A 21592-nucleotide genomic window follows, 5' to 3' on the forward strand; every position below is an offset into this window, starting at 1 on the left:
ACCCTTGCTATGGCGTGATATATCGCATCTGAGGCACAATCAAGGGTCTGGTCTGACAAACGTGCCGCATGTGGAGCATATCGGCCGCTAAAATCCTCCGACTCAACGACAAAAGGACTTTAAATCCTTTCTTTTTCTGTATTTCGCCTCTCTCACTTGTCGCATATACCAAATTTCTGTGTCTTGCGCTTGGTTTATGGTTACACTTGCGCTGTTTTCTGCATTGAGCTGTTACCATGTCTGTACCTCGTGTAAAACGTGTGGCGGTCATCGGCGCCGGGCCAGCGGGTGCCATTGCGGTTGATGCTCTGGCGCAAGAGAAGACGTTTGATCTTATCAGGGTTTTTGAACGCCGTGAAGGACCTGGAGGATGTTGGTGAGTTATAAGATTTCTAGTGAACTACTAAAGTATATTGTGAGAGAATTGGATCTGACAATGAAAGGATTGGTGATACAACTCAACCTCCAACAACCTCGAATCTGGCAAAGCTTGCAGATCGTACAGCAGACGAGCAACTGCCTATCCCAGAGACTTTACCAACACTTCTTCCCAAGTCTACACAACCACGCCATGAGGAATCATCTCTGTATCCCTACCTAGAAACCAACGTGGACACATCCACCATGGAATACACACAGGAGCCCATCCCCGAAATCCGCAGTGAGAGATCAATCGGGATGCACGGCCCCAACACACCCTTCCGCCACTGGAAAGTCATGCGTGACTACATCGCAGGCATCTTGCATCGTAATCACTACGAAGATCTCATCTCATACAACACCACTGTGGAACACGTTGAGAAGACGGGCGATGAGTGGAAGGTTGTGTTGAGAAAGGAGGGAAAGAAGCAGGATTACTGGTGGAGCGAGACCTTTGATGCTGTGGTTGTGGCGAGTGGTCATTATTGGGTGCCGTATATCCCAGCTGTCGAGGGCTTGGAGCAGTTTGAGAAGACGAGGCCGGGGAGTGTAGTGCACAGCAAGCACTTCCGAGGGCGAGACTCTTTTCACGACAAGGTGAGTTGCGTCACCTTGAGGCTGTGATTGTGCTAATTCGCGTGTAGAGAGTCGTTGTTGTGGGTGCTTCTGTATCAGCGGCGGATATCGCAGTTGATCTCATCGACACAGCCAAATCACCCATCCATTGTGTAACCATCGGCCACACCACAAACGTCTTCTTCGGCGACGTAGCATTCGACCACCCCAAGATCCAGCAACATCCATCCATCGCCAAAGTGGTCAACCGAACAGTGCACTTCATCGACGGAACCAGTGTTGCAGATGTAGACCACATCATCTTCGGCACAGGCTACAGCTGGACCCTTCCATTTCTGCCCTCCCTCCCCGTCCGCAACAACCGCGTACCAGGTCTGTACCAACACATCGTATGGCACAAAGACCCCACGCTTCTCTTCGTGGGTGCAGTAGGCGCTGGTCTCACGTTCAAGATCTTCGAGTGGCAAGCCGTCTACGCAGCTCGTATCCTCGCGGCCCGAGCGAAGGTGCCTTCGCAGGAGGAGATGCAGAAGTGGGAGGATGAGAGGATACAGACACACGGCGATGGGCCAAAGTTCTCTGTTGTGTTTCCGGACTTTGAGGATTACTTTGAGGCGGTGAGGGAGTTGGCTGGTGAAGGTGAGCCAGGGGTGGGACGCAAGTTGCCCAAGTTTAGGAGAGAGTGGTTTAGAAATTTCATAGAGGGTACGGAGTTAAGGAAGGGTTTGTGGAGGAGGTGGAATGCAAAGGCCAAGGGGGATCTTGAACAGGATGGTGTGAAGGCGAGGCTGTGATAGACTTGTTGAGTTTTAGGTCGGATATTGTGTTTTTTAGACCTAGAAGTAGAGATAGAGCGAGCAATATAGAAACCGTACCAGTCAAAAAGCCATAAAACTGACTATTACGAACTATCAAGTTGGACATTTATAAAGATTACGTACTGATGAGTTCAAGGTGCTGTAAAGGTTTCACGCCTTGTCTTTTCTCCCTTTTTTTAAGTACCATCGATGCGGGCGGGCTGTGGGTCTATATACTCCTGGAGAGTGAAAGGTCGAATAAAGGCTCTAGAAGACCACTATATAGCATGTATTTCCAGGGGTAAACAGCTTAGTTTCAATGGATTGACGTCGGTATCCGTAAAGCTTACCCCATCCCCGGATTTTCAGTGTGGAGCTCCCAGGGGATGTCATGAACTTGACATGCCGGCAATGAATTTCCATTTAGTAATAGCTTGCCACGATCGAGCCTCTCGAAACCTGGCGGATAGAGTGGCACGAAACAGAGGACGAGGCGTTCATTAGTGAGCATGCGGTTTGGGTGTGCACCCCGCATCTTGCCGGAGATGGATAGTGAGCCTTGACTTCTGGAAGCTTTCTGGCATGAGTTTTGAGGATGTGAAAGTCTAGGTTCTGAGATGATAAGAAGCGTTGAGATGTTTAATGTTATTGTTATGATAGGTAGTTGAGCTTTGAATGTTGAATTCTTATCGTAGCTGGGTATGATAAGCGAGTGCCGAGATGCGAGTTGGTGGAGTATCGGGATCGATGCTTGACTCCACCAAATGTCCACTTGAGCTCTAGAATGCGACCCGGGATATGGACGTATAGTTTCTGTTTCCACGGAAAACAGCATCTTACAGTACATTGACCTCAATATAATACAAACTGTTCGTTAGGCAGAATGTTCAGAGGATCGCTCAGACGTATATGTCTCATCTCGGCTTCCAAAGCCTATCTCTCGACAGAAACCAATAGCTTCACCTCTTATCAGCGTTACGTCGTCACAGTGAACCCAAGAATTAGCGTCTATTAGCGGCTGATAGTGATGCACTTCCCCGCGTTTTTTTATCTCGTCCAATGGTCCAGGGCCTGGAGATACGTTGCCACGCCCAGGCCCCCCATGTCCCGTTCTCGAATCCCCATTAAGGACCAACACCTCCATGTTCTTGAGAGGACGATCTTCACTCCTTTTTCATTTCACAGCTCCAGCCTCTACGCTTTTCTCAAAGTGAGAAACATGCAAAATGCAGACGAAAACATCAACAAAGCCAAATTGCAGAAGAGCGTCAAAGACAAAGAATGGTCCTAATCCACGGTCTCGCTCGGGTTGTGTTACTTGCAAGGCTAAGCATGTAGGTTCATTCTGCTTGTTGTGATATCGCATACTGACCATCTAGACAAAATGCGATGAGACAAGACCTGAGTGTCTGAGATGTATTCGAAAAGGTGTCAAATGCGGTGGTTACTGGAAAGAGTTTAAATGGTCGTTCAAGCATCAACCAGGCGAGGTAAACTTCGAGTTCGCGGCCCCAGCTTCACCAACCTCTTCGCGAAGAAGTTCGACTATTCAACCCGAACCGTCATTCGTAGCGACACCTTCGGCGGTATTCGACATCCCACTAGAGCCACTTGCTCCAGCGCTGGCTGAGGAGTTGCCTATTGAGGATAACACTTCAATTCTTGGTGACGCGAGCTGGACTACGAGTTCTTGTACCGAGTCGGATATCTTTGCACGGTCGAATTCCATTGTTGAAGAGAATACAAGCGATATGACGGTTCAGAATGTCGAAATGACTTCTCAGGCTCTTACACAGACGAATGAATCTCAATATTTCGAGGGAACGCCGCTCACTGTTGGACTTATAACCGACACTTCGTCCCTCCTCATCAGCAACTGGTTCGAGCAAGTCTGCACGTTATGGTCTGGTTTCGACTCAGACTTTAACCTCAATCGGAAACTCGCTCTCGAGCTATGTACGAGTTCTCAATCTGTGTTTAGTTCATTACAGAGCATGTCTGCTGGATTCTTATCTACGCGATTACCGCACATGAAGCAATCGGCTATGTATTTCCTGCAAGCAGCTACTGGATCAGTGCTTTCAGAAGCTGAAGAGATTATCCAGAACCCAGCTGCGGATAATATGCCCGCTGGCGCATTATTCTCGCTGTTTTGTCTGGGAACGACGGTGTGTTGGGTCGATGCTCGACAACTAGGCCTACCATTCTTCCGATCAGCTCGCAAGATCTTGAACCGCCTTAACCGACGTATTTCATCTCTCTCAGCAAAAGACCTGGAACTCTTATCATATTTCAACAGGAGTCTAACATACTGCGAAATGCTCCTTGCCGCAGTTCACCAAGACGATACAGCTCTCGACACCGACGATCCAGTCACAGGCCCTCAAACCGATTCCTCAATGCAACTAGCCGAGCGATACGTGGACAACTCACCGCACCCGTGGACTGGCATTTCCCCGCTCGCTTCTCAGCTCTTCGCACAAGCGATAAGGCTCTGCCGAAGCTTCCGACGCAATCTCAAACTGCCCAAAGAAACAGGGCGGGATTTCCAGCGCGCTTTGGAGGAGATCCAAGAGGCGCAACGGTTGGAGGAGAAGCTCCTGGGGCTTGAGTTCCAGAATACCCTTTGTGTTGCTAACACGGGAGATTATCGAACGCCGTCGCTTCATCTTGCGCAGGTCGCTGAGGCTTATAAACTTGCTGCGTTGCTGCAGCTGTATCAGACTTTCCCTGATCTGGTGGCTTTACGACTACCGACTGATTCTGTGCATGCGAATAGTCGACATATTCCTTGGGAGGAGTGGATTATCCCGTTGAGTCTTCGCCTTGTTAATGTTTTGGAGCATATTCCGCCCAACTCTGGCACACGCTGTATCCAACCGTTGCTATACATCACCGCGAGTACTGGTCTTCGCTACGATACTACAACGATGCTCGACATTTCTACCTCTTCGTTCGATGCAGCCATCGGCTCGTCAAGCTTCCAGACAGATCCCTTCTCTATGGACATGCTGGGCACTTCACCGCCACCTGCCAACTTAATATCCCGCATGTCGCTCGATATTAGCAACGCTCGGCATTTCATCACCGGTCGGCTGAACATGTTGGAGAGCAGTTTACCGCCGAAACCGGTTATGATGGCGAAGGAGCTGATCAAGGCTATATGGGACGCTTATGATAGCGAAGCACCTGGGTCGGCTTCGGTGCATTGGGTGGATGTGATGGAGGATAACAACTTGAGATCAATGTTTGGGTAGAATTGTAAATGAAATTGTTTATTGGATCAATGTTTGGAGTTTATAGCGAGATATCACAGTATGAGTTCAACTTGGTTTATTGGCTTAATTGAGAGCTTCATATATGAAGTATTCTAATCTATCAGATCCCGCTTTCCAAGCCCTTCCATCTATAGATCGCCCATCTTTCGCGCACCAGTATAAAACGCCAACCCCGTATCCGGCGAAGAGAAAGTCAGCGTGGCGCCATTGGGGATATAAAACACATCCCCAGCCTTGGCCTCGACCTTTTGGCCCGTCGAGTCCTCAATGACAAAGTTGCCCTCGAGGATGATTTTGCACTCGTCGTACTTGTATGTGTATGTGAGAGGCTCGCCCTTGTTGACGCGGAAAAGGCCCATGGCCAGGGGCTTCTCAGCGCCCTCGGGCGTGGAGTGGATGTCGCCGATGAAGGTGTTTCCGCCTGAGAGAGGGGGGATCTCGAATTTGGATTGGGCTTGGGCGAAGTGTTTGAAGGAGGCCATTTTGATAGTTCTTTTGGAGATTGACTTATTAAGGGTTTGTTTGAGTGAAGAGATGGAGTGTTTGAGATGCAAGTAGATTGCTTGATGCTAGATACAGACAATCGAGGAAAAGACCCTTTCATATACCCATCTCTCAAGCCTCATTCTTCCTCGAGATACTTACTTGCTTTAGTTTCACACATAAGCGGCGAGGTTAACCATCACCAAAACATTCATTCCCTCTTTGGAGCAATGTTACCGGACTGGTTGCGGGGAATGATAAGATGGCGATAGCATGGTTTTTCCTATTTGGGTCAAGTTGCCCGGAGGGTCCAAGATGGGTGGGGTTCTCGGGAGCGGAGGTCGCGGGGCGTGGAGCGTCCGTTTGGAGAAGCGATTTCCGGTTTGTGAAATGATAGATACGTAACTTGTTGGTACGGGAGTGAGTGATAGTGGGATGGTGGGTTAAAATGAGTGGTATGGCTGCTAAGTGTGCTGAGGTTGTGTATAAATGTGTTGACTTACACGGTTGTTCCACAGCAAAAGCAACTTCTATTGTACTTACTTGCATCTCAAGGTAGTACTTCTCTTGTCCAGATCATCATGGACTCTTCATTATCCTCCTTCGGCCCTCATGAAGCCGTCATACTCCTCAGCATCATATCAAGCCTCGCCCTTCTCGGCTACAAGCTCAACGACATCATCCAAAGCCGCAAAAGCTTCCGCTACAAAAGCAAGCTCCCTCCCGTATCATCAAACTACCAACCCAGCGACTACAAGACCCCCATCCCAGACCCCTACCCCAACTGGTCCATCGAAAAGACCAAGCCCCTCCCCTACAGAGCATTCCGCTATGGCCCCAACTACCAAGTCACCATGGGTCTGCGCACATGTCCCGTAGAGGAGTGGATTGAGCTGGATAATCACTATCCGAAATACCACGCTGATAAAGCTGCGAGGATCAAGGAGAGAGGGACCAAGTGTGTTGATACGCATCCTGATGCGTATCCTGCTGCTATTGAGCTTCTGCAGGAGTTGGCTGATTACCTCCCTGCGAGATATCCAAGTCTTTTTGAACGGACAGCTGTTGGGATCAAGAACAAATGGTCAGGCGAAGACTTTAACATTGTTGAGCGCCCACTAGCTGAGGACCCTATGGCCATCTGCTCGCGTCTCATCCAAGACGATCTCGCGATCATGATCGAACGTCCCGATGGTCAATACTATCTCCTCGCCGGTGCTATTCTCCTCGCTGGTTTCTGGCGTCTTTCAGACAAATACGGCATGTCCCTCTCCGACATCCACACCTCAGGCGACGTCCCCCATTTCAAGGAAAAGCTCGAGACCGGAATGTGCAAGTTTTTCAAGCGCCTTCGCCCAGAAACAGTCTACAACCGCAACAACTACTTCATCCAAGTCGACGAAAGTCTAGCCTGGAGCTGGAGTATCGGCAATGAAGACGCACCCTCTGTGAGCTGGAGCACCGCTGAGAAGGATAGAGCTGTTGAGCACCACATGTTTCGGTCTGAGCGACAGTCTCTCCGTCGGTTGCCAAAGACTGGAGGTGTGGTTTTTACCATTCGTACGTATTTTCACCCTGTGACGGAGATTGCGCAGGAGGATTACGTTCCGGGGAGGTTGGCGAGTGCGGTGAGGAGTTGGGATGACAAGGTTGCGAACTATAAGGGCAAGCAGAAGTATGGTGAGGTGCTGTTGGAGTATCTTGATAGAGAGCATGAGAAGCAGTTGGCGAGGGGGTTGGATGTCGAGAAGGAGGGTGAGATTAGGAAGTACCCTTGGTAGATGGTCATTCCTGAGTTGATAGAGCAATCTTATGTCTGTTACGCATTATTTCGATAGATGGAGGAGCCAGAAATGAAGTTTTTATTTGAGCTCTTACAGTCAAGATTCTCACAGCGAAAGAAAACACTCATTGCTGATACTAGACCCAGGCTTCTGAGGCAGTCTCTGTTGCCCAGCTATGTGACCAACTTGTAGAATGAAGCCATCACAAGATATCGAGCTCAGAGCTTGTAATTGTCCAGAAATAAATTAAACTCGCTATATAAGATCTCCAAATCTACTGCTTTACTTAATTGACAGTCCACTTCCTCTCCCATCCAGGGAAGAACGGGTTCTCCGCCAATGTAGTAACCTCCCAATCCTTAGGGATCAACCCCTTCTCAATCTGCTCCCTCTCCCATTTCCTCAGCGTCGGCTTCGTAATATGCTCAACATGCCACGTCCCCTTATACTTCATAATATTCTCCTTCCCCTCATTCAACACCTTCAAGACCAGAGAGGGAACGTACGGCTCATCTCTAAACTCAGTCATTGGTGTGAATAAGGCCTTGAAGTTGAAGACGATAGCGCCTGAAAGAGGTAAGCGACGCAGGGTCTGCCAGTCAACTCGAAGAGAAATGTCTTCCTCGGTAAGAGACGGGTTTTGAACTTCTCGAATCTTGAACTCGGGGTCTTCGGCGGGGATGAAGAGCGGCTGACCGACTTCGAGACCCCAGGATCCGCGCTGGATGGGGCTGTTGGTGGGCATTTTAGTGAAGAATCTGCCATTCCATTAGCAACGTATTTAGATGGCAGTGTTCAAGTTGACGTACCGGTCCATGCTAAACTCCATCTTTTCCTTGTAATCAGGCACTGGGGCATGTATCTCGGGCAATCCCAGTCCAATCTTCTCACTCAGCTTCCACCCAACAGAGGAACAAATCACACCAGCTCTGAAGCAATACCGTCCTGTCGCAGGATCTCGTAATGTGAGTGCGAAATCCTCAGGGACGTGATTGAGAAGGAAGATTAGAGGCTCGGTCTGATCAAGATCTTCCTTGACTGCCAGAATGTGGTTGACAAATACTTTACCGTGGAGTTCGAATGCCTGGGGGTATCTCGCACAGAGGAACTGAATGACCATCTCCATGAGCTCTTTACATGCTAGCTCAGAGCCAGGTAAGGCCTGGAGGACATCTTTGCCGTGCTTTGCGTAGAGGGTTTGTCGCTGGGCGACGCGTTCGCGATATGTGTTCTCTATCTCTAGCCAGAAATCTGGGTCCATCTTCTTCAGCGCTTCAACTGGTGTTAGCCATTCGTCGCTGTATTGGGGCGATGGAGTGGCACTTACACATGGTCTGATGATAAGCCCACCGGAATGGACGATATGGTCTCGGCATTGCCTTGTCGACATTGAAGCTCTTTAATGGCTCTGGTAGAGGAACACCAGACAGTTTTGCATAGTCAGGGAAGTCTCCAAGTCGTCGGATCTCTCCAACGCTGAAGCTGGTGAAGTTGAATGTGCTGGGATTGGCATGACGATAGTCCTCGTCCAACCTCAGAAGAGGCTTTGATGCCACACACAGGTCAACATCGCCAGAGCCAAAGTCAGGCGATATCTCAGGCAGAGCGTGTCTTTGCGATGGAGGGTAAACAGTAGTATAGTCCACTGGAGCAGTCTTCTTTACAGGTTCTGGTGGGGGAGATGATGGATACGCATATCGATTGAGAGCCTTTCGCTTGTACACAAGAGCATGAGCCAAGAGGCCCAAACACACACAAGCAGTGGCACAAAACGATACAACAAGTACAGTATGAACCGTATAAGGATGAAGACTCTCCGAAAAGACAAGCATGATGAAAGACGTATCCTTCACAGACAGACAAACAATGGTATAGAGTAATTAGTTACAGAGTCACAATCATCTACACAGCTGCCTTCTTTTTCTTTATGCCATACCTTGCTTCTGCGTCAAGCATATCGTCAAGATAAACGCCAGCGAAGCCCAAATCTGGTTACATTTCGAGGACCGCCTGCGGGTTAACATAACCCTTTTGGGATGGTCGAATGAGAGCGTCAAAACGCGGGGTACAGTAGCGTTATCGCGAGAGAGGGTGACGTAGATAGCCCCGAGATAGGGGACGTATCTATGGCACGGATGGGGAAATGCTTTACGGCTGTGGTGGGTGGGGTTGGGCTTCTTATCGTGGTGTTGTTGATATTGATGTTGGTCAGATGATGGCTTTGTATGCTTCTGTAGATGGGCAAACACTCCGACACCTGCACTGGATATACATGTCCAGGTCACTTGTATAATTCCGCATTGTATATCCTATAATTCCATAGCGGAAAATGTTTTGGTGTTAGTCTGACCTTGTGACTGGGCTTGGGCAAGTGTTGGTTAGCCATTGACATCCATCCCTTGATCAGATATTGACACCAATCAGTAGTAGACCTCCATACAAGCTGCCCGGTCCTCCACAAAGGGTAATTTATTCTTAGCTTGAGCTAGAATGATGATCAGCCAGTAAGATCAACTGAGTGTATAGTTGTCATGTCTACAGGTCCAAGGATGGAAGCGTCTGGGCCTGTAAGTTGATGGAATATTCTACTCAAACCAACTTGCATGGAGCACTCCAGCCGTCTCATGGCTCATAAGAAAGGTCTGTTACTATGGTTTATTCCGTCTAAAATTCGCGGCATTGTTGTACAGTGGACTTTGAGGGAGCTTTCTGAAGCATAGCATGATGGTCAATGATTTACATATCTATATTGATAATTCACTCACCATAACTGATCTACCGTAGTTCATCTTCAATATATAAGTGTCCGAATGAATATAATGTGACAATTAATCAATTCTTGACTTGTTCTACTCGTCTTGCATAATATAGTCAAATATGAACAACTTTCATAGCACACACTGAAAGGCCCAACAACGGTTGTCCAACGCGTGTTGAACCATTGGTTTCTACAAATGATTAACATCAGAAATAATTGCCCCTGAGTTTATATAACAGTTCCAAATAGCAGCGCAGCTTACCATAACATGTATCGGAGATACAGTCAATACACCGTGACGGGGATAGTGCTTATGTCCGCACGTCATGGAGTGATATAGGGTTCTGACATTCATATCAAATCTTACGTGTTCCTCAACCTCATCTTCCCTCCTACAACATCACAAACCCCAGAAATCTTCATCATGTGGGACACTTTCTTGTACCGCGGTGCCATCGTCATCTCCGCCATCCCCGGCCTCATCGGCATCAACTCAATGTTCCGACCAGAAGCCACCCTCAAGATCGTCAAATTCCCCATTCCGGCCGATCCTCAGAGCCGAAAGACCTGCCTATCCCTCGCACGTCTACAAGGCGCACGCAATATCGTCATCTCTTACCTCTTCATCAACAACGCCTTGACCGGAGACAAGAAGCTCATGGGGATGGGATTGCTTGGGGCCCTTTTCATGCTGGCGACTGATGGGTTCGTGAGCAAGTCGCTTATTGGGGGGAATGAGTGGTTTCATTGGGGATATATTCCCGTTTTTGTTGCTTTTATTGGTGGCTTGCTGTATTCAGAGTGAAAGATTGTTGGTGCATGGTTAGCAGTAGATGGTGGCGGACTTCTGGCCTGGAATCTCATATTCCATCGATCCTTGAAGAAGCAATCCACGTCTCGGATGGAGATGATATGTCTTTTCCCGCCTCATCTTGTTAACAGAGCTTGAAAGGAGTAAACTAGGGTTGGAACTGTCAAGGACGCTTTGGTTATATTGCTCTTTGAAATAAAACTTTTGGTATCTGGCACTTCATGATTTGTCTATAGCCCAAGCACTTCTGCTTAGCTGAGTCAGATAATTCAATCCATAAACTCGTCCATGTTTGTTCCTTGAGGCTGAGCAATTCAGTTGCTAATAGCTGTTTCATATCAACTTTGGGGGCCCTTTATAGTGACTGATCTTTGATAAAATTGTATCTCACAATAAGAACTATTTCCAGTCGGAAGGCTATAGGTATCTAGATTCGATTCCAGTATACTATTGTAAAGAAAGTTTATTCCTCACCAGAATATCTTCATGAGACCACTACTTACGACTTCAATAGACCACAGAGGCTTGACCATTTAATCATTCTCAAGGCCTTCCATGATATCAACTGTTGGGAGAAAGCACAAAACCTCTTGGTTGCACTTAGATGACTGTCCCCTAGAAACTCCACCACTGTATTTCAATACCGTGACTCCATAACCATGTACTTGAGAAAGAGAACAACTTTGCAACAGCTTCTAGCTTTGAGATTGAATCTCTACCAGCAATAGCTCCAAATCGAAGAACTCCTCCTCGTCCTTCGATGATAAACCTTCTGAAGACGGCAACGGCAACTCCAGAGATGGGCTCAAGTACACTGGCGTCAAGTCAAGTTCTGAAGCAAGTGTCTTATCCAGACAGACTATCGTCCACCATAGACGAAGCATGTGCTCTTTGGTGATTTGTTGGCTTTCACTGTCTTGCCGGTCCGAAATCCTGGGTTTGTATGTTTCTGGGTCGTCAAGTTGAAGTAGCCTCGCTAGCGCTATGCTCTGGCTGACGTAGATAATAGCTGACTTTGGGCGATTTGTAAAATGGCAGTAATAAGCCTATGCAGCGGTCAGCTACTTCTCATGTCTCCTCTGGAACAGAAGCTTTAGCTTACCATGAGATTTAGTGTTTCAAGGTCCCCCGATGTTAAAGTCTCGGAGATAGTTAATAAAGACACAGCTTGTCCAAAAAGATCTAATGGATCTGAAGGTTGATTGAAATCCCATGGGTCATTAGTCTCTTCGGACTCTTGTTTTGGTTCCTCCTCCAGAGCTTGCCCCAGGGCCAAAACAAGGGACAGTTGGCAGAACCAATTTCTGTCGTCGACGTGACTTGTAGGCTGGGAGTATGTCTGCCGTATCCGATCTCTAAATCGTTGACGGAGAAACCAATGATATTCACCGTTTGCTGCTTCGAAGATACGTAGAAGATGCATAGCTTGCTTTTCTGACGGAAGCTTTACTAACATCTGAGACCCTAAGAAAGAGGATCTGAATCAGTCTATTTTCTGTTTTGGTGAGTTTTCATCTGTTCCACTCACCTCCAGCCTCGGATTTCAGACGAAAAGGAACTAATTCACCGGCTTCACCCACTTGTAGCTGCTGACATGATTCAGTCTGTATGTATGGGTGTAGTAAGGCAGAAATGTTTGTCAACTTCTGTATAAAGACTTCTGCTGGACATAGATCCTTTAAGTGGCTGGTGTCACTCGTAGGAGACAGTTGGCTTGCATCGAAGAGTGTCGTTGAATCGTCTGTTCCAGTCAAAAAGCTGAACTGACTATTGATATTGGCTTTTTCCTCGACATCACGAAGATAACTCTCTGGCACCGTGATGAATTTGTCTTTCTTCGGATATACACATTCTCTATTTCGTTGAATGCACCGGTGACATGGAATATCTACATACGATCAACGATAGCCTTGAATGGACTAATTGAAATACGCACCTCCACTGCATTTTAACTTTTGAGAATGGCATGCCGTGCAGGCCACGAGCTTGCGACCCTGGAATTTGCCCATGTTTGCTTAGTGCGGTGTGATAAGTACCGAGATGCTGGATAATGACGAGTCACATGTGTGATACTCCACTAGGAAATCTTGGAGTTTCACAGCAGAGCCACTAAACAATGATATAATTAATAAACAAATCGGTGTTTACTCAGAGGAATAAAAAGCAAAACTGAGACTATTTGCGGCTTTATACGAAAAACAACTCCATGACTAGCAAATGACCAATGGGTCAAGATTAGTACCCTATAGGTACTCAACTACTGAAAGGCCCAACTCTGACGCCGCAGTGATACCGACGGGCGGGCATTCACGGCATTGGACTGCATCTCGTCCGTCTAAAACGGGAAATAAACTTCCAGTCCTTCAATTAATAACTCAAACATCGCCACGGATAAGATGAAGTGAGAAAACAGAGCCGCCAGAGAAAACAACGCTAAATCTCAAGATAGTTCAGACTTTAGCGTTCCCACGCAGATCCATACGAGCGGATCTCCCTCACTAACTGACTAACTAAGTAGCTAGTGCATTGTCATGTGATGATTTCTATTCCCTGTCTAGGCCTACATTGGCGGATCTGTTTTGATAAAAGATTTCCAGTCGTGAGATGTGAGTAAACTAAAATATCCACTACATCTACACCCCCCTAGAGACGACTACGGCTCCACGTCCAAGGCAGCTTTCCCTCCGCTGGAGCGTTTCTCCCCTTCCAGCCCGTCAACTCGTTCAAGTCTCTGCGGGGAAAGGGATGAGGATCTTGGAAATCATCGGGCTTCTTTCCGAATTTCCAGCTCCAAAGATTCTTGAGGCCCGAATCAAGAGAATCCTCTAGGAGGTCGACTACGTACTTTCCAATGATTGGGAGAAACTTGAAGCCGTGGTTTGAACCGGCTGTTGCTATGTAGAGGTTCTTTGTGTCAGGATAAGGGCAGATGCGGAAGTTGAGGTCTGAGGCCATGCCGTCCCTGGTAGAGGTGTTAGGTATAAGTGGCTTGATAAGGAGGATTGCTTACCAGCATTGACGGGTGTGGACAAAGGGTCGATCTGCGAGCTCAGGGATCATTTCTCGAACAAACTTTCGAATCTCGAGTTCGAGCTCCTTGGGGCATCCATCGAAAGGATAGTCCCCCACTGAATGCAAGACTGAGGCGCCAGAGTGCACATGGTTGAAATAGTTGGTCACAAGCCGAACACTGCATAGCTTAATGAGGCCATTCTCATCAGGAGGAAAGATGATGCCTATCCACCATCAGCACTCCAATCATTGCAAGTTTCAGTGTCACATACCCTGCTCAAAGTCGTCAATGATGGGAATGTCCTTGTACTTTTCAATCTCGTGTGGCTCCAGCTTCATCACACAGATTACCGAAGTCTCCGCTCTGACATCAGTTCTCGCTCCCTCGACAAGAGCCGGGAGACCTGCTCCAGTTGCAACAATGACCTTATCGGCGCGATGAATCTCCCCGTTAGCGGCAACGGCACCCTTGCAGGTTCCATCCTCGTATAGGAGCTCCTTGATCTGGCCTGCATGGCCGGTGATGTACTTTGCGCCATTCTTCTCTGCAGCTTTGGCCATGCGGAGAAGGGCTTGGCCTGAGGGGACCTAGAGCAAGTCAGTGACGAGAATCGATAGATATGGAGCGCTGATGATACCCAACCAGCCTGAGGACTGTACAGATTAGTCCAGCCCGGAAACTCCCCAGTCAGAGCAGGCCACTTCTCTCTGATCCTCTCAACATCCAGATACTCCACTCCCTGCCTCCCCTTCCTCTCGGCCAAATCCTTAGCGTTCTCCAACCACTGATTCGTCTCCTCATGACCCCCCATGATCCATCCCGACTCGCGATACAGACCCTTGAAGAGAGAGTCTGGATCTTTCCACACGCCAAGGGTCTCGAGGCCGAGCTGGGCGTAGTACGGGTTGGGATAGTCTGCACGGATAACCTTGTTCAGGTCAGTGCCGGCTGAGTCGCGAGACGGGGCCTCGAAACGATCGACCACTGTGACGGTGGTGTAGCCGCGTTGGATGAGATGGTATGCGGTGGAGGTTCCAAAGACACCTCCGCCGATGATGAGAACAGATGGTTTACTACTCATGGTGAGACAACTTGGAGAATAGATGATGTGAGATTCTAGTTGATGATGTCTTTTTAGTTGTCTTCTACGAGACACAGCTGAATATTTATAGCCTTGAGCTGCGAGGCTGCGATGATTTGCTTGACCTTTAGCGAGTTTCCATGATTCCCTATCAATCCCGTCTGATAGCCTAAGTAAGGGAAAAAAGTCTCTGGTCTTGTTTTCTCATTCCTCCGCACTCCCCCGCAAACAATAAAGTTTGCGGTATCTCCAAACGCCCCCTCCGAGAGATAACATTATGTAGGTACCTGTACTCTCAGCCTTAGCGTACAGCCAATTATTAGGTCATCGGACCATCGAGCGCTAGACGCCGAGGTCCAGAACGATCATCTCTTTGACGTACCTCGCGGGTAGGGTGTTGCTCGAAAAAGAAGAACCCCACCGACATGGATCTCCGGCACAGGCTGCATTAGTGGCCGAAGTGACACTAACTTACACGCATTAGTTTAATTTGCAAGGAGTGGAGGGTTGCGATGATGGAAGTGTCTTTGGTAATGTTGTGTATGATTCGTAAGGAATACTTTATGAGTTTAGTGGTCTTGACCAGGGGGGGGGGGCAAGATGATGCGGTAAATGGTTGGCGATTGTCTCGGTTGTTGAGATTGAGTAGATGTCATCTCTTTTCTGGGGACAAGAGAGTGGAGGGGACAGTCTATGATTGGCTGATTGGCTGATTGTCATGATGTTTCCTATGTTGCGCGATATCAGATGAAAAGATATCACATTCGGTCAGATCTCGTGGCAAATTTGAGATGCAGGGTCTTTTCTTGCAGCCAACTTCTTTCGTCATTTGGGGAGGGTTTGCTCACAAGACCAAAGGAAAGAAATCAAGGTTCATAGACAACAAAGAGAAGTTGCTGAAGAAAACATCTGCTTATGCTCAAGTCGTTGGACAACTGCGACTGCGACTGCGACTGTGACCGTGACCGTGTAACTACAAACACGAGATGGGATTGCTTACAAACAGTCTGAGATGACCTAATGTAGGCACCGCTTGGCAAACCGATGTCTAACCGCCCAAGCTGTCAGAACCGGGACTAAACATCCGCTGTCACTTGTTGTCTCTTCAGCCTCCCCCTCCCCTCCCCTCCCAAAAAGAAAAGTGACCTGTCCTATTCCCAACAGCCGCGTTCCAGACTCCCCCCTCAAAACAACGTGGCAACCGGGAGTCACCAGGTACAAGATGACGTAGCAAAAAGCATGTTTAACCGTGGATTATCGTAGCATGCGTCAGAAAATCTGATACGACTTTTTTCTTTTGCAAGGGTAGGCTATCACGGGTCCCGCCCTTACATCTCACCGGAGTGGAAACACGGTCTGTACGACCCCAAGGCCCAGAGCAAGGTTGTTTTGTTATGTGCCGAAATCGTGTGGGTGTTTGTTGATCCCTAAGCAAGATTGACGTTTTGTATGCTGGATAGGGTCGTATCTTGGGAGAGAACCCTTGCTTGGGAGGATGGAATGACTCTTGAAACTTGGCGGAAAGTGTGCTGACGGTTTAAGACATGATTCGTGAAATCACATTTTATAGGTGATATCCCGTTTTCTATTCGGTGACAGATGATGGAAGTGATTGAGATAACTATTAATTGTGATGCCTAATGATAGTGGTTCGCGGAGGACAAAACAGGGAGACAACACCCCTGAAGTCAAGCACTGACATGCCCTACGGGCTACATGCTACCTACACCAAAAGCATCCTGAAACCGTAAACTAACGTTAGGATCTGCACGACATGCAATTAATTTGCTTCTCCCGAGAAGCATTCATCAGAAATCAACCTTCGACAACGATTCCATTTCTTCTCGTATCGCCCTCCCTGTCCTGTCACTGTTATCTCTTTACTTTTTCTGTACCTCTGTAGGTGTGGATGCACAGGGACCCAAGCCTGTCCATTCGGCGTATTTTCCCCTCTCTCATTGGATACCGAACCATTGTTTCGGGTGCATTAGCGCCAATGTCTCTCTTTTTTATCCCGCCCTCTCCCTTTGTTCACCGCATATTTTAATTTGCTTTCCTTTGTGTAACCCCAAACGTGACTTGACTTTCCCGTAGCCCGGATACCTCTGCCGGTAAAACATATCTGTCAGATCATTTTTTTTCTCCTAGCCATTCTTTTTGTTTCGGACTTGGCCGATGCGGGAAGAGACAAGATGGGGGGAAGAGTTTCACTGCGCGTATTACTGACTGGATTTCCACTCTTCTCTCCTCGGTCAACTATCTTGGCGATATCTACAGATCCATTACAGACTAGGCCGATGGCTCTATCGCGGGGAAGAGGGGCCAATAGGTAGCTCCGAATACTCGGGATTGAACAATCGCTCACTGATGTCATTGTCAACATGCAATGCCAGATTAAACATGTCAGTTTTTCCTACCCTCTCTCTCACTGTCCGCTTTCTCTTGGCGATGTCTCAGACGAGTCAAAATGCCACTTTCAAGTCCCGGCTTATTTCCTTTTTCCACAGAGGCTAGAGAGGGTGCAGGTGGGCTAGACCTGGGCTGGCCTGTTTCTCATCCTTCACGGTTGACTTCACACCCCCCGGAACCACTGCCGATCCCGCCACTGAGAGAAGAGAAAAGAGACAACACCATCTCATTCATGGATCGCTAACATGGTCCCTCCCCCCAAAAGCGCTTCTAGAAGAACTAGCACTCCCTCTAAATAAGTAAACTTTAGTGGGCTCTGTTCTCTACTCTGATTCTAACTTTACGCTGAGCTCCGTAGAGAGCGCTAAATAAAACAAGAGTCTGTTGTGGTGTTGGCCTTGTTGTCTCTTCCCTCGCATCATCTCATCATTTACTTGCTTCTTTTGTGCTGCGCCGTATTTTCCCCTTTTGTGTGGCTCCACCCGCTGAGACGCACCCACGCACCCAACGCAGGCAGCACAAAGGCTGGCTGGCTCTGCTCACACACTTTTTTTTGGGGGGGCGTTTCGCCCTTTCAGAATTTCACATTCCATTTCAGAGACAATTTTCAGCTCGGATCATATCATATTTCGCTCCCCTCCCCCCCGTCCATGTATATTTCCGTTTGTGCCCGTGTCTTATACTCGAGCCTCGCGTAAAACACTCTCACTTTGCACTTTCATCACACCTCGCCTGTCACTTTCACTGTCACTGTATTTTTATATCTTACACGACCACTTCGTCTAGTTCTTTGATCGTTACTCAATCCAATGAATACTCCAAACAGAGCTGCCGTTGTACACCCTCAATACGACGCCCAGTCTACCCAGCAGTTACTCGCTCTCGTTCAACATCTCCAGGTTACATCGAGGACTATGGCCAAGCAAACACCCGCATCCGACCAGAAGCACAGTACCATCGTCACCGATATTGGCGATTATCTCATCCAGGCTGCGCAGGCATGGGCACAGATGACAGATGCTCTGGTGGAAAGCCGGCAGGTTCAGCAAGCAGTGGTTGATGCGCATGAACAAGCCATGGTCAACAATCATCTTTCCGATCTTTCTACTGTCGTCTCTATGGATGTCGATCTCACAAAGCTCTCGTATGTCAGCACGACTGAGGTCTATGACGTGACTGACAAATCAATAGCAAAATCCGCGATTTAACAGCGCAATTCTCACGAGATGTGCATCAAGTTTGGCAGAATGATGCGCCGTCTCCGGGGAAATCACCATGACATATCAATTTTCGAATAGAGGTTCTTGGGATGGGTTCACTGGGTTATTTCATAGGCGTTTCTGGGATGATATCCGCATTTTGGTTGAAAGATTACTGCGTTATTTCATTCATCACTTGCTCACTAAAATTGCATATTCTATTTTCTCTCCTCCACGAACATCCTCTTACTGTGTACCTCCTGACACGACCTCTACTACTGTGATGTCTGTAATAGTGAAGTGTCTTGGCTTCCATATCTGGATACAGTCGTTATCTCGACATGGACAATGCTCAACTAAAGGATGCATGAAAATTTGCTCTGTGGATCAAGTGGCTTGAATATATCCATAATATATGAAACTGCCAACGGATTCATGGACTTCATCCAACCAACAAATTCGTGGCATGCTTTCTGTCGGTGAGCCTCCTGACTCAAAGCTTGGAAGAGAGGCATATCATGACTCATGACCTTGTGAGATGAGGCGTAGCAGTGTGTAAGAATGTTTTCATTATTCGTCATCCGCCAGTTCTGTAACAAAGAAACAAATATGATATCTCTGCTCAGCTCAACTCAGCTCAGCCTTATCACTCCATTTTGGCGTGTCACATTTATTTATGTTTGTATTACCCAACCTTTCGGCATTTGGATTGGAAGGGGGCCTGAAATACACTTTGAGGCCACCACCCATGGATACCCGCTGCAGGGTCTTGCAGCCTCTAATGCATTATGCACAAACCTGGTATTGGCACTGGCTCTGACACTTCAGCCTTTGCTTGCTGCCTTATGCCCTGATCGAGCAGTCTGATAACCCGGTCCTTGGTCAGATTAAACCCCGCATAAAAATCTGCAGCATGAACCATGGAAAATGTTTCTTGGGGCTTTGAAAATGAACGCGACGTTTTCAACCACTGCATTCGCCTATCAGCTAATTTGCCCGACCAACTTGGCCGCTGCTCATGACTTGGGTCATTGTGTGTCCTTCCTATAGTAGAAGGTCTAAAATACATTACTAATTTCAGATTAACTCAAGGTAGCATTACAAATTATCATTGGTAGAAGGCTGACTTTAGCTCATTCACCGAGCAGATATTTGCATAGCACGATGTTGAAAACAGTGATGAGACTCAATGCCACAAATGATATTGAGGGGAATTTTTGGTTTAGTTCATATATTCAAAAAATGATGGAAGGAGACCCAGAGCAAATAAGCAAATTCCCTGTCTTGCCAAGTAAGTTTAGTTCCATCATCACTCTGATCACCATCAAGTCCTCTACCAAGCCAACTCCGAACTCCGAACGAAACCAAAGCCGGATCCTTTCCAACTCCTGCCTTACTCCGAGACCTTGTCCTTGCCCTTATCCTCGTCCTTGTTCTCTGTAAGACCAACTGCGTCAGAGCTGGCCTCAGTGGTACCATCGTTTACCTTACTGGCCTCGACATCAGACTTTGGAAGACCAGCTTCCGCAAGGTCGACATTAACAAAGTTGGGTCGATTGGTCTTGGTCTCTGCAGTTCCGGCCCCAACAGGTTCAGCTTCAAGCTCAGGCCCGTTAGTAACAGATTTGGTTGCATCGAGCTCATCTGTGATAGGTTCTGGGCCAGTAGACTTACTAGCACTAGTTTCATCTGCTGCAGGCTTTTTGGTACTGAGCCCAGTAGCTTCAGGCTCAGTTATGACAAATTTATCAAGAGCTGGCTCATCTGTGATTGGCTCAACGACAACAGGTTTGGGAGTACCAGGCTTATCAGTAAGAGGCTTTTCGGTGACGGGGTCCGTCGTAGTAGTCTCAGCTATGACAGATGGACCAGCAACAGGTTCGTCTGAAATAGTCTTGGTGGTAGTAGACTCCGCGGTACTAGACCTCATAGTATCGGGTTTAGCAGTACTAGGCCTAGTAGGAGCAGGCTCAGAAATGGCAGGCGATGATGGACGAGGCGTAGGAGGGCACGGCACAAGAGATCTGGATTTTTGTAGGTCAAAACCAAAGTCATCTCGTCCATGCACTTCGTCCAACACGTCAGGGTGCTCAAATTCATCAGGATGAATGAGGTTCATAGGACCACCTGGATATGCCGGGGGCACGGAACATTCAGAGTAGTCAGAAACGTCCTCACTACTGCTCCCTATTCGCTGGTCATGTCCGGTGCCGTAGGGTCGATTGGACCCTCGAGCATTCTCAGGCTTGCGACGACTGCAGCAGCAACAGCAGGTCAAGACCTTGGCGATGAAGAAGAGGGGGCGAAAATCAGGCATGTTTGCGGTTGTGATTGGGAGTATTGGAGTGGAATTGTGTGTTCAAGGGTGGGATTTGTATGATTGTGTTGATTGTTGTGTTTGGGTAAATGGGGTGAGTTTGAGGTGGTTGAGATAGTTGGTTGAGGGATGAGAAATCTACCTGGCCAGAAAGGAATACAAGAGATTTATATAGAGGGGGAAATTGTTGATCGTTGTCGTTTGAGACGGTCGTTCAGTGTTTGCTGATAGTTGTTTTCGGAACACTGATTAAGAGCCCCTTGGGGGACTGAACATGTAGCAAAGAGACGAACAATAACCAACAATAGTCTGTATTGATACGTTCAACGAATCATTGCAACTAATAGGACTTAAACGACTGATCTGCTTCAGGTGCACTTTTGGCTATTTTCGAACGCAAAATCAAACGAATCCAATCTGGCTGGTAGGTGTCGAATTCCCACGCATTCTGTTGAATCAATCGTCCTTCCTGGGAGACAGCTCAACGTACTCTTCTTATTTTCATGGTATTAAGATTTATTCCGATTTAGCGCTGTAACAGAATAATTGGCTGTAGGCTAGGCGATCTTTACCAAACAAATTCAACCACTAGAGAGTTTCCCTTATGGCACATGAAAAATACAAAGCCTGCCAATCTTGGCCTTCGCTTAGCACTAAACAACGAAA

At 47.7% G+C, this 21592-nt stretch overlaps 10 protein-coding genes; 5 read left to right on the forward strand and 5 right to left on the reverse strand.

Moving 5' to 3' along the window:
- Nucleotides 1-236: 236 nt before the first annotated feature.
- On the forward strand, nt 237-1790 carry FFUJ_08828 (related to monooxygenase; the record flags this gene model as incomplete). XM_023580426.1 has 3 exons in its annotated part: nt 237-376; nt 444-1017; nt 1065-1790. The coding sequence occupies 3 exons, from the start codon at nt 237-239 to the stop codon at nt 1788-1790; spliced, it is 1440 nt and encodes a 479-aa protein (XP_023433203.1).
- Nucleotides 1791-3019: 1229 nt separating this feature from the next.
- Nucleotides 3020-5050, forward strand: FFUJ_08827 (uncharacterized protein; the record flags this gene model as incomplete). XM_023580427.1 has 2 exons in its annotated part: nt 3020-3127; nt 3173-5050. The coding sequence occupies 2 exons, from the start codon at nt 3020-3022 to the stop codon at nt 5048-5050; spliced, it is 1986 nt and encodes a 661-aa protein (XP_023433204.1).
- Nucleotides 5051-5199: 149 nt separating this feature from the next.
- FFUJ_08826 (related to ethanolamine utilization protein (EutQ)) lies at nt 5200-5553 on the reverse strand (the record flags this gene model as incomplete). The annotated part of the gene is made up of 1 exon (XM_023580429.1): nt 5200-5553. One exon carries the CDS (start codon nt 5551-5553, stop codon nt 5200-5202), a length of 354 nt encoding a protein of 117 aa, XP_023433205.1.
- Nucleotides 5554-6135: 582 nt separating this feature from the next.
- On the forward strand, nt 6136-7335 carry FFUJ_08825 (uncharacterized protein; the record flags this gene model as incomplete). The annotated part of the gene is made up of 1 exon (XM_023580430.1): nt 6136-7335. One exon carries the CDS (start codon nt 6136-6138, stop codon nt 7333-7335), a length of 1200 nt encoding a protein of 399 aa, XP_023433206.1.
- Nucleotides 7336-7624: 289 nt separating this feature from the next.
- Nucleotides 7625-9170, reverse strand: FFUJ_08824 (uncharacterized protein; the record flags this gene model as incomplete). XM_023580431.1 has 3 exons in its annotated part: nt 7625-8096; nt 8148-8610; nt 8666-9170. The coding sequence occupies 3 exons, from the start codon at nt 9168-9170 to the stop codon at nt 7625-7627; spliced, it is 1440 nt and encodes a 479-aa protein (XP_023433207.1).
- Nucleotides 9171-10520: 1350 nt separating this feature from the next.
- FFUJ_08823 (uncharacterized protein) lies at nt 10521-10901 on the forward strand (the record flags this gene model as incomplete). Its single annotated transcript, XM_023580432.1, has 1 exon — nt 10521-10901. The coding sequence occupies one exon, from the start codon at nt 10521-10523 to the stop codon at nt 10899-10901; it is 381 nt and encodes a 126-aa protein (XP_023433208.1).
- Nucleotides 10902-11602: 701 nt separating this feature from the next.
- Nucleotides 11603-12330, reverse strand: FFUJ_08822 (uncharacterized protein; the record flags this gene model as incomplete). XM_023580433.1 has 2 exons in its annotated part: nt 11603-11953; nt 12010-12330. The coding sequence occupies 2 exons, from the start codon at nt 12328-12330 to the stop codon at nt 11603-11605; spliced, it is 672 nt and encodes a 223-aa protein (XP_023433209.1).
- A 1220-nt stretch (nt 12331-13550) lies between these two features.
- Nucleotides 13551-15001, reverse strand: FFUJ_08821 (related to fructosyl amino acid oxidase; the record flags this gene model as incomplete). XM_023580434.1 has 4 exons in its annotated part: nt 13551-13869; nt 13918-14143; nt 14192-14507; nt 14558-15001. The coding sequence occupies 4 exons, from the start codon at nt 14999-15001 to the stop codon at nt 13551-13553; spliced, it is 1305 nt and encodes a 434-aa protein (XP_023433210.1).
- Nucleotides 15002-18219: 3218 nt separating this feature from the next.
- On the forward strand, nt 18220-18689 carry FFUJ_08820 (uncharacterized protein; the record flags this gene model as incomplete). XM_023580435.1 has 2 exons in its annotated part: nt 18220-18554; nt 18602-18689. The coding sequence occupies 2 exons, from the start codon at nt 18220-18222 to the stop codon at nt 18687-18689; spliced, it is 423 nt and encodes a 140-aa protein (XP_023433211.1).
- Nucleotides 18690-20002: 1313 nt separating this feature from the next.
- On the reverse strand, nt 20003-20926 carry FFUJ_08819 (uncharacterized protein; the record flags this gene model as incomplete). Its single annotated transcript, XM_023580436.1, has 1 exon — nt 20003-20926. The coding sequence occupies one exon, from the start codon at nt 20924-20926 to the stop codon at nt 20003-20005; it is 924 nt and encodes a 307-aa protein (XP_023433212.1).
- Between the last annotated feature and the right edge of the window lie 666 nt (nt 20927-21592).

The sequence above is a fragment of the Fusarium fujikuroi genome, chromosome FFUJ_chr07 (genome assembly GCF_900079805.1).
Source record: "Fusarium fujikuroi IMI 58289 draft genome, chromosome FFUJ_chr07".
Lineage (NCBI taxonomy): Eukaryota > Fungi > Ascomycota > Sordariomycetes > Hypocreales > Nectriaceae > Fusarium > Fusarium fujikuroi.